Consider the following 11,292-nt stretch of genomic DNA (forward strand, 5'->3'; position numbering starts at 1 on the left):
AGGATGAAGTTAGCATGAGTGAACCCCAGAAGACATGTGTGGATCCTCTTTCTTTGCTGGAGGCCTGAAGGAGAAACCTGCCTTAGCTTACAAATCTGAATTAGCTGCTGAAATACTTAGCTCTCTCCCTGTGGTCTGTGGTCTGTGTTGCATGATGAGGGTTATTGCCTCTTGCAAGCACTGCATCCATTTGGGTGCTGAAGCAGGTGAATTGCCCAGACCCTATGGTACCTTAGCCACACCACTTGGTACGAGTCCAAGTCAGCTGCTGCCTTTGATGCTGGTGACCTGAATATCACTGGGAAATGAAAATAGGATTTCAAGCTCTGCCTCTGCCACATATTTCCTAAACCCAGGGTTTTGTTTAGGCACACTCAGCCAAACTGACAGCTCCTCAGATACTGACCTCAGTGTCATCCAATCGCAATGGCATCAACTGTGGAAAGGGCTGTATGAAAACTGCCTCCCACTGGCATAGCTAAGACTAACACCTGCCTGAGAGATGAAATCCAGCGAGTTCCCTGCCTGCTGCGTTCTGAGGGGCAGTCAATGAGTGGGGAGGTCAGGATGGAGATTCTCTGAGGTTTTTGCCCCATCGCTCTCTTGCTCAGCTGAAATCTTTAATTTCCTCATTCCAACCAGAACAATATAACCATTATAACAACCACCTGACTCCCTGGGCCTGCATCCCCACCCCTTTCATGATCTCTTCTGCCTGTTCCTGGAAACCTGAAGCAGACGCAGCCACCTCAGACCAGTTTTTCTTGACACCTGCTGTTGCTCAGCCAGCAAGGATCACACCGTTGTGCCTAGTCACCATCTGAGCACAGCACAGCACCTGGCGTGGTACAGCAGAGTTTTGCTTGCTAGGCACAGATGTTATCTGCTGCCCACCTGGAGCTTTGCTTGAGCTGATGTTAAGGCAACCTAGTTTATGTTTACCTCCAGTTTTGATGCTGCCCCATGTAATTCTCCAGGTGTCCTCTTCAGTCACTTTCACTGCAGGGACTACACATTGCATCTGGTTCTGGTGATGGTGATCCTCTCCTCCTTTAGAATATAAGCAGCTATGCCCCTCAAAAAAGGAATCCACAGGAAATTAAGTCTTTAATTAAAGAAGCACATCTATACATCTTTTGTTTCTTTTACTTGTAAGGCCAAATCTCATAGCCAAATGGCTTGAGGAAACACATCCCATCACAACCTTCACAAAAGGACGAGCAGAAGACATCACCACCCCCTTTCCCAATTCCTTTTTAATAGCTCAGATGTGTTTGATTCATTCCTCTGCTTGGAAAGTTTTCCATCTTCCCAGTCAATATGAACCAACCCTCAAAAGATCTGGCAGAACAGGCGTCTAAAAGAGAAGTGAAGCTCTGGAAGGGTCAATGAGGCAAAGAACCTAACTCACAGAATCTAGGGCCTTTTGCCCTCCAAATGCCCCGCTAGTAAAGGGTTTCAAAGCATTTGCAGCCCACCTCCTGATACAGTGCTGTGCACATTTATACCTCAGGCAATTGATCTTCCATGCTAAGATCTTAGTAGGGTATTGATGGTATTTCATGGGAGGGTAGATCTATGAGAATCACGTGTATAAATGTAATAAACAAGAAGAGGAAAACATTTATAACCATTTATAAAAACATTTATAAATGTAAATTAAAAAATTTATAAAACATAAGTGTATAAAGCAAGAAGAGAAAACAGCAATTCATAAAGGAATCAATACCAAGCAAACAGATGACTTCAGAAGTGTTTGAAAAAGAGGAAAATGGTGGAAAACAGAGTTGAATATGAGGATAGAAAACGGAGCAGAATGGAAATGTAACAAACGAACTCAGAAGAAAAAGAAAGCCATGCCCTCCTGCCCCCACAGATTGTGCCTGGTAGTGGTGGGAAGGCCTGCAGAGCCTAGTGACACTGCAATATATGCTAGCATGTTATATAACTCCCAGAAGATGACTCACGCCAGACAATTTGGAGCAGAGAAGGCAAAGAGACTGAAATTATTTCACAAATCCTTAAAACAATTAAGTATTGCCTTTCCTGTTTTTGCAGTCATTTTCCTTTCCTTTGCTGCTCCTTATTGTTGGCCCATCCTACCTGGACCTCTCCTCAGCTGTCCATCAGCATTGTCCAGTACTGCCCTGCTTTGCTGGTAGACATTTCTTTGAAAGCTCGAATGTTTGAAAAGCTGGAGTTGGGGATCTGCAGAAGTGTTTTGTCTGGAACACAAGTTAGGGTGTGGTTGTAACAGAGCTGGAGGCTTTGGGATAAGACAAGACCAAGCCCTTTCCTGGGGCAGTTTTCCTGACGGCCAGTTCTGGGGAGGGGAAGCTGCCATTGGATAGCTGTGAGATGACCGTCTCTACAAAAAGAGCTGTACAGCTGTTGAAAATATCTATGAGGACTGTAATGCTAAGTTCTTGAAATAGAGCTTGCTGCTTCACGCCTCTGATCTGGAAGGCAAGTACAGTAGGAGGGCATGAATGCTTACCCTGATACTTTGTCCCACCTGCAGCTTGTTGGCAAAGATGGGGGAGATGTGGAGCAGTTTGGTGTTTCTGTGGTCAATGTGGAAATCTGTTTCCTGTTGCACGCTAGGCTTGAATGAGTACTGTCCATCATTGCCTGGTGGACTATGGGAGACTGAATAATTCCCATATATTAGGCCCTTTGTTATGAGTCCATGAGAGCTGCAGGGTGACTGGTGGAATGTGAAGCTTCTCAGCCTCAGCATGTGGTACCACGTTGGAAATAAGCTTTATGAAGGATGGCTCTCTCTGCTGTAACACTTTGTGCACAAAAAGAAGGATTCTTCCTAGCCTGATCTGTGACGGCCTTGGTGATTACAAGTAAGGATGACCACTACCCGGGGAGGATGGACTCCTGATATTTTCAGAGATGTCATTCTCAAATGTTTCAAGAGTGACATCTCCATGACTTTAAAAGCAGCCTTTGCTCAGCCTGTCCTTACTGTGGTGCCTTGCAATGGGAACACTGAATTCCTTTGGCATGTAGGCAGCAGCTGCATGGCTGGAGAGGGCTGGTGAGGGCCTGCACGCTGTCCTTCAGGGTCATGAGTGACCACTCATATAATGTGTCTTCCATTTTCCAGAAAAGGGCTTTGACTGAACAAGGCACCCGTGCTGCAGTCTGGCTCCAGAGAAGAAATTTCCTCAGTAGCTCTGGATTATGATGTACACTGCCAGGCTGAAGTGAACACAAAGTTAATTCAAATACTTTACAAATGCGTTCTACTTAATGCATGTTCACACTGAGATGCATACCAGCCAAAATTTAGCTTTGCTCATAAACTTCATCTAAGCCAATGTAGTTAGACCTCTGGGTCAGTTTTCCTAGCTTAAATTCAGTGAGGCATAATTGAACAAGGGGAACATATGTGGAAGTGATAATCTTGAGCTCAGCTTTGTTCACAGTGACAAATCTTTCAACACCAAATTAGAAGTTCTGGCTTGTCTTTATTCACAATACAGCACAGTCAGAGCCCCTAAGTAGTCCTGTATCGACTCGAGTGCAGAGAACTTCATCTTAGGTTTTACAGGCTGACAAAATCCCAATCAAATGTCATACCTTATATCAAACAATTCTCCTAAAGAACTAATTTTAAACCTCTACATTTATTTATTTATTTATTTATTTATTTATTTATTTATTTATTTATTTATTGTACTGACACATACCTTATAGCGGGTTGGTCTGACTAGCAGCTAATCACATGACGAACAGATTCCTACTTCTCAGTTCACATGGGCAGGCACTGATGCCACATGGCACTTGGCCACTGCACATTTGACCTTGGAAGGCAGAGTGGCTGTCTCCCAGAGACACAGAACATATAGTATTAATTATTCATATCCTTATAATGCAATCAAGTTTATTTTTGACAAACTTTTAGTCTCTTGGTGGTATTTTCTGTAATAAGCATTTTATATTTAAATGTAAGGAACATTGTTAAACATAGCATCACTTTATCAGTATTACTTTTTATGCTTTAGGGTGTATATCTAATTTTTTGCGGTTTAAATTCAGCTTGAAAACTTCAGGGACACAGTAATACAGGGACATAAGTAATACAGGGACCTAAATGGGGAGCATCACAGAAAAGGCTCTCGAGTAAAATCAAGTGCCACAGTATATTTCTCCTTACAAGGGATACAACCACTCCTAATGCATCTCTTACATCTTTCCATTACTTTTTCTTTGCTTTATGCTGTTTTATGGGCCAAAAAGGCAGACAAATCACCAGCTCGCACTTCACACACAACACAGGCCTGGGCATTTTGTTAAATAAAGAGACCAATCTCTCTTTTAACTGAGGTCATTAACTGTTTTGGTTAAAGAACAGCTTCAGAACAGTAATCTGTCCTTTATTTGAAGACTTTGTGAGATGGTCTGCCACTTTTATTGACAGGCAACTAGGACAATCCCCTTCACCTCTGAGTACGTTATGTCTTATTCTGCTCTATACATGCCTAAATGTAACTTGCAGCCTTTGGTTCTCACAGTGCATCTCTCCACAGGTTATGATGCCATCAGTACCCTACCTTCTGTAATGTAGTTAAGAGAAGCTGTCTTAGTAAGATCAGAGCAATGTCTCAAAATGCCTCCCTGGAAGGCATTTTCTGAGCTTCCTAATTGTTCCTGTCATTTAACTCTGTACCACCTCCAAGCTTTCAACACATTTTTTTTTTTTAAATGTGTGCACCTGCACTGCAGACAGCTGTGGCAGCTCCAGGTTTCGCTGTGCTTATAGCTCGGTGTTCTCAGTCACAAACAGAAGCGATTTCTCCAAAAAAGGTTCCTGCTCCAGGCAATTTGTCCTTTCTCCCTGGCTATGCTGCCACGTACCTGCATCCAAACGCTCATCCCTTATCTGGGGGTTGCTATGAATACTCTGGGCAGTGCAAAAATTTCCAAATTAGCACCCTCTGGGAGTGAAGGTATGCATCAAAAAATGAAGAGGGAATGCCACAAGCAAAAGCTGCTTCTGCCAGCAGTTACCTTCTTCCAGTGGTCACTCGTAGGTATTTTGGTTACTGACAGTGACTGACAGATCATTGAGATCGCTGAGCATTGAGACAGTATGGTGGTCCAGTGCCCAGGGAGATGCCACCAGCATTATCGAGCATCTCGTCTTGTTTGATTACAGTCAACTAACAGATGAGCATTGCTGAACATCTAGTGGCTCATGCGGGTCTAAAGGACTCCCTCCACTTCAGCTACCTATCTTGCCATTTGCAAGTTTTATTGACAATAATTTTTATAATTGTATCTCCTGATCCAAGTGTTGAAAAGCACTGGGCTTACCATTGGCTCCTGCAGAGGCACACACTTTCAGCAGTGACTGACACTTCTTTCTGGACAATTACATTTTGACATTTGTCTGTTAGACAGTAATTAATACACATGATGCGAATTATGATGCATACATACACTATAATTTTTTTCTTCAGAATGTCTTGCTGATTTACAAATTCATTGGTTTCTTAAATCTGCACAAGTATTTCTACCAAACAAATCTATTATTTAATCAACGAATTAAGTGAGTTATTTTCCCCACAACTTTTTTGAAAATACAGCAACATACGAAATTATTAATATTATTTTCATTTTTGAAGCTGTTTTTAGCTGATTTGTATTAGCTTCACACTGTCTTAACTATGACTATTGCTATTTAACAGTCATGTAGTTTTGTCTAGGAACACTGGCACAACTTACTCTTCAATACCTTGGAATTTCTCTAGTATTCCAGAATGTTTAAATACCTAACTCCATTGGACCAGACACCTTCTCAGCCCAATCTTTTATGATGTTGAGATGCAAATTATCTTGGCCTACTGATCTGAAAATACATAAGCTTAATAAAAGCTGTTAAAAACCCTCCTTACTTCACAGGTAGATTAGAAAGTTGTTACTCTTCTCATGTAATCTGGATACATAATTCTACTTCTTTTTACATTCTACTTTTTTTTACATTTATCTTCTCTGTATCAAAAAGTCTCCATCTGAAATCTTCTCTGTTAACAGCTTTACCTATATCCCCCTGGTAAGAGGCTGTTGCTAGGATTTCTTGGAGTCCAACATATTTTGTAAAAATTCTTCCAAAAGCCTTTAGCAGTTGCAGCAATCCATTTTTCCCAGATATTTTGAGCAGTCCTTATCAGTTTGTATGCTTCATGTATGCTTCATAACTTCTCACTTGTGTACCATTAACCTTCTTTCCATCAACACCTTCCTTCTGCTATTTATTTATTTATTCCCATTGGTTATACACAAGATTTCTGAGTGTTACCTTCAAATTCCCTGTTAGGCAGAAAAGGCTTTTAATTGAGTCTGTCTTTTTCACAAGTACAGAACCACGGATCTTTTCCACCCTATAAACTTCTACCAGTGAAATTTCTATTAAAAAAAATATTGTAACTTTTCAATGGAGAATTTTCTTTGTATTTTTCTGACTGCTAGACATGCAATCAGTTTAAGCCATAACTTACCCCAGTTTGAGGGTTAACCATTTTGAAGTACCAATTTTGCCTACTTATTTGTCCAACACTGCAGAGAAAACATATACATACATTAAAAAATAAATATCTTCCTTAAAAACCTTAATATTACCCAAATGTACTTATGCATATTTGCAACACATACCTACATACAACTTGTGCAAATACGTTGTATACCTTTTTAAAACATCTGCATGTACATACACATATCTTTATGGGCACACACACACATACAGTAATACAAGCACTCATCTATATACAAACTATTTTTCCCTGAAATTGAAGAAGGGTAATTTCTAAAAATGTGTGCGTGTTCCATCTAACACAGCATCCCAGCAAAGAGCTGAGGCTGTCAGTGTTGCCCTCCCGAGATGAAGGCACATTTTCCAGTGTTTCTTTTCAGACTCCGTCTCTGAATGGCCACTCAGCTCCTCCAGCAAGGGCAGTCCTACCATTCCCATACTGACCGATAGCTTTTGGCCAATATCTGGGCAAGGCTGACTCTCCTGAGCAGGATGTGTCAAGAGAAGGGAGACAAAGGAGGGGAGGTGGGTGACACAAGAGCTTCTTTTACTCCGAAACCGTTAGAAGTTGCTCAGACTTTGGCTTAGCTGAAAAGGAGAGGAAAAACAAACAAACAAACAAACAAACAAACAAAAAAACACATAAGATTCAGTAAGACCGAAGTGGTACAGAACATCACCCTGTGCGGGTATCCACCAGAAGTGAATGGAGGAGAGCACTGCAGCCTCGCCCTGGCAAGAGGCGTTGGAAGGGCAGGAGGACTGCAGCTATGGGATGGTAGCCCTGCACACTGCAGGGGCAAGGGAGGAAAGGGACAGGGCAGCAGGACCCCCCCAGCAGTGGCACTGAGCTGCCAATTCAAGGAAGATGTCCCTTGCTCCATCTCCCATACCAGGGAAGTGGCTCAGTGCTTAAACTCCTACCTGCTCTTTTCCGTCTGAGCACAGCGAAGAGGACAGCGATGAAAATGGCAGTGGCAATGAGCACCCCCATCAGTCCTTCCCATCCTTTGTGCTCTGTAGAGGAAGAGGAGGATCAGGGATGTTACACTCACTTGAGCAGCTGAGAAGACAGTGAGTTGTCACAGTTCAACAAGCCTGCACAGCACGTGCTCTTGTCAGGTACACCAATGTGACACGAAACACGTGCGCTAAAGCCACAGACACAGGGCCAGTTATACTGGCTAGACTGATGTGTCGTAATTTGTTAAACGGCAGCATTGCCTGCTTTTCCCTGCTGGGTCAGAAGGATACATAGAAGCAATGACCCATTAGGAAGGAGAGCAAAAACACCAACTGCACATCAGCTCCAAAGGGGAGAAGCACTTGTTGCACTGCTGGGACTACAGCTCCTGAGCAGCCTCAGCCTCCAGGTGAACATTAGCTCCAGCTAGGCACCTAACTCCTTGGGTCATGACCTCTCTTGTGTCTGTCCAAGTGGGCTCCAGCCCATGTGCTACAAACTTTTGCTCTGTTGCTCAACTTCTGGTCATAAAACTTCTTTTCCCCTCAAGGAAATTAGATACTTGCTCCCTGAAAAACTTTGGGGACTGAGGGATTCAAAGTGAATAGGAAGAGAGGACGAATACAAAAGGACACCAGGAGAGCAAGAAGAAACAGGCAAGTGTCAGAATTTTTAATCCTTGTGGTGGATAATGAGGTGGCAGGAGGTCCAAGCAGGGTGAGGAACTTGTCCCTCCACCCCTGGCACTTACCTGGCTCCTTCAGAAGGGCACTAACAGAGATGGGCTCCTCCAGAGCCACGTGTGAAACATGGCAGGTGTAGGTGACCGGTGCTTGCGCTGTGGCAGAGCTGAGGCTGAGGTAGGAGGTGATGCTGTAGGTGCCATCCTGGTTTTGTCGGTGACTGGAGAAACGTGTGTCTGAGAGACGGATTTCCGCTTCATGCTCAGGAGACCTCTGTGTCCAGCTCACCGAGACATCCAGGGGATAGTAGCCAGAAATGATGCAGGACAGTGTAATTGTCTCATCGCTCTCGAATGACACCACTGATGGAAGCACACGGACCCTTGGGGGCTCTGGAGAGGGAAAAACAGGGATTAGACTTAGTAACTGTTAGCAGGCAACACGAGTGCCATGCACCCACAAGCTGCCTGTGACAACGAGTGATGGGAGCAACAGAGTAAGGGTGCTGAGTGAAGTTTCAGTGACTGGGAACATGGGACTTCTGTTACCCCTGGGGATTTGCTTTCCTCACCAGCCACAAGCAGCTGGATGTTATGCTGGGCCTGGTGCTGTGCAGTGGACACCAGACAGATGTACATCCCTTCGTCATCCACAGTTACTCCATGCAGGCTCAGTGATGCGTCTCCACTCCCCAGTTGTGCCATGTCCACGTGGACTTTTGGCTGCATTGCAGGGCCTGTGCTCCCCACCTGGTACTGGTAAACGCTCCGGCCTCTGCCTCGGTGCTGCCTCCTCCACTCCAGGGAGGACAGCGTGGAGCTGGGGGCCAAGGCAAAGCGGCAGTCGAGGGTAACAGAGCCACCGAGACGTGTGCGCAGGGAAGTGTTGCTTGATGATGACTGAAATTCAACTAGAAACAGAAAGAGGGATACAGGCAAGCGGGGAGTTAAACAGATATGGTTAAAAAAGGCACCCCCAGGCAGGAAGCATGGGCAATGGTGCCCTCACACAGAAGTGGCACCTTATGTGGTGCCCCAGGGGCCACGTGGGCTGAAGAACTGGAGGAAACCAGCCCGGTGGGGTTAGTAGGTGGATAAACAGGTGGACACCAAGTGCCTGCCATGGTTTTGAAGCACTTGCTTGAGTCTCCCTCCTTGGAGCTCTTCAAAAGCCACCTGGACATGGCCCTGGGCAACCTGCTCTGGGTGTCCCTGCTGGAGCAGGGTGGTTGGACCAGATGGCCTCCAGAGGGCTGTGGCCACCTCAGTCACTCTATAACTGTGCTATCCTCAGGGGATAGGGCATAGGAAACTGTGATAGGAAGCACAGGGGGTGGCAAGACTGTCCCCAAGGAAGGACCTTTTTAAAAGGGGTCTGCACGACCCATCTTTTCCTAAGCAATTCCTCTGGCAGCCCTCTGGGCCTGGTGAGAGGTGGCTCACAGGGCTCTTGGGGCAGCAGCCTCCCCTCCTTCACGTCCCTCAGTGCTGTGGGGATACCCCCAGCCTCCTGGTCACCTGTGGTCAGCAACATCCCCTCCTTGCTCATAGGAATCCTCAGCTTTGGGTGCAGCACTGCATCATGTCCCTCTTCCTCCTGGCCACCGGGGCAGGGTCCTCTGAGCACCAGGGCGATGCTGATACCACTGGAGAGCCGCAGAGTGGCCATGAACCAGGAGGCACGGCAGGGCCCCTCGCCATCCCGCCGGGAGCTGTACAGGGAGAGCTCGCAGCTCACCTCCTCCCCATTGCAGTCCATATGCAGCAGGGCCTCTGCGTGTGGGACAGACACTGACTGGGCTGTGAGGAGAGAGGAAGAGATTTATTTAGTCATCCGGGTCCAAGAGATTTAGCCATCTGAGTCTGAAAGGAAGGCAAAGTAAATTGACGAGATGTGCTGTGGGGGTCAGTCAGGGTGCAGAAATGTGAGGCTAGGCTTATCAAATGAAGGCCAGTAAAGAATATGAGAGGTTAGTTGTGATTTCTTTACATCCCTCAGTCTGCCGGTTTTATTTCTTCCTGCACAGAGTTCACTGTGAGCAAAGGAAGCTGTTAGGAAAGGAGAATAAGCAGAACAGATTCCCTAAAACTCCCTAAGATTCCCCTAAGTAAGCTGTATATGTAAACTACCCGGTGAAGACTTGCAATGTTTATTCTTTTGGGGCCTGAATCCAGACACAAAGGGGACACTGAAGCATCTTAAGGAAAGAAAGTATGGCAAGAAGGCAGGAGTGGCTGGATGTAGGGACAGGCTGTATGTGTTTTTGATCAAAGCATGGGCTTAAGTGTAGGCACAAGCATCCTACATGACCACCCATAAGTGACCTACGTGCTTTCCAGTACCTGCTGCTGGCCCTCTGAGAGGGACAGCTCTGCTTCATGCACATTTACCAAGAAGCTGATGTTAGCAGTGACAAAAGGTAGGAATGCTCTTTAAGGCTGCAATAATAACAGATAGTGGCATCATTCCTAAGTTGTTTTTGGCAAGGGATTTTTTGTACAAGCCTGGTACATGTGAACGGTCAAAACCCTGGAGGCAGCTCTCATACCCCAGCTCTCCCACTCACCTGAGGCTTCAAAGACGACAGGAGGAGAGGAGTCAGGATTTCCCCGTGGGACTTCGTAGTCAGTTACATCTCCCAAGCTCCCGTCATCTCTGACACTGATACCCCTAAGCACTAGGGTAGCAGGGTGCTCGGAGAGCGAGCCACCGAAGCCATGCAGCGATCCTCCATCCCACACGTAGGAGCAGCCCAGGACGATATCCACCCTGCGAAACTGAGGCGCTGCTGTGGGATCTTCCGTTGGTCCTTCAGGGAGGGAAGAGAACCAGTTTAATGCATGAACCTCTTCCAGGCCGTTCTCCCAGCCCTGCTGAGGGTGCAGCCTTTGGGGGGTTGAAGCGCAGTATCTGGCCCCGACTCACCCGCATGCAGAGCCAGCACGCAGCAGCACAGGATGAGCTCTCTGATCATGTTGCACCCAGGGAAGGGCTTCCAGCCGGCTGAAACACAGAAAAATTTAGGAGAATCAGCTCCTGCCCCAGACTGCTAACAGCACTGGGTTTTAATTTCACTTTCACTCTGGCAAAGCAGAAGG

The 11,292-nt window shown here is 45.8% G+C and overlaps 1 protein-coding gene across 2 annotated transcripts; it reads right to left on the minus strand.

Moving 5' to 3' along the window:
* Window positions 1-5,581: 5,581 nt before the first annotated feature.
* Window positions 5,582-11,268, minus strand: TAPBPL (TAP binding protein like). 2 transcript variants are annotated; one of them, XM_035314290.1, is made up of 7 exons: window positions 11,120-11,268; window positions 10,761-11,003; window positions 9,712-9,993; window positions 8,766-9,104; window positions 8,263-8,586; window positions 7,472-7,564; window positions 5,582-7,135 (listed from the first exon to the last, which is right to left on the minus strand). In XM_035314290.1, exons 1-7 carry the CDS (start codon window positions 11,166-11,168, stop codon window positions 7,095-7,097), a joined length of 1,371 nt encoding a protein of 456 aa, XP_035170181.1. In that variant the 5' UTR covers window positions 11,169-11,268; the 3' UTR covers window positions 5,582-7,094. The 2 variants fall into 2 exon arrangements, with proteins under 2 accessions (XP_035170181.1, XP_035170187.1); XM_035314296.1 differs by lacking the exon at window positions 8,766-9,104.
* Window positions 11,269-11,292: the final 24 nt, after the last annotated feature.

This window comes from Oxyura jamaicensis, chromosome 1, assembly GCF_011077185.1.
Source record: "Oxyura jamaicensis isolate SHBP4307 breed ruddy duck chromosome 1, BPBGC_Ojam_1.0, whole genome shotgun sequence".
NCBI classification, from domain to species: domain Eukaryota; kingdom Metazoa; phylum Chordata; class Aves; order Anseriformes; family Anatidae; genus Oxyura; species Oxyura jamaicensis.

Bases quoted from the DNA above. Each gene is read 5' to 3' on its own strand.
- TAPBPL (XM_035314290.1), bottom strand. From the start codon at position 11,168: ATGATCAGAGAGCTCATCCTGTGCTGCTGCGTGCTGGCTCTGCATGCG. The intron at 11,004-11,119 runs GTGAGTCGGGGC...CCCTCCCTGAAG, and splicing joins CGTGCTGGCTCTGCATGCGG to GACCAACGGAAGATCCCACA. The intron at 8,587-8,765 runs GTGAGGAAAGCA...TTCCCTCTCCAG, and splicing joins CATCCAGCTGCTTGTGGCTG to AGCCCCCAAGGGTCCGTGTG.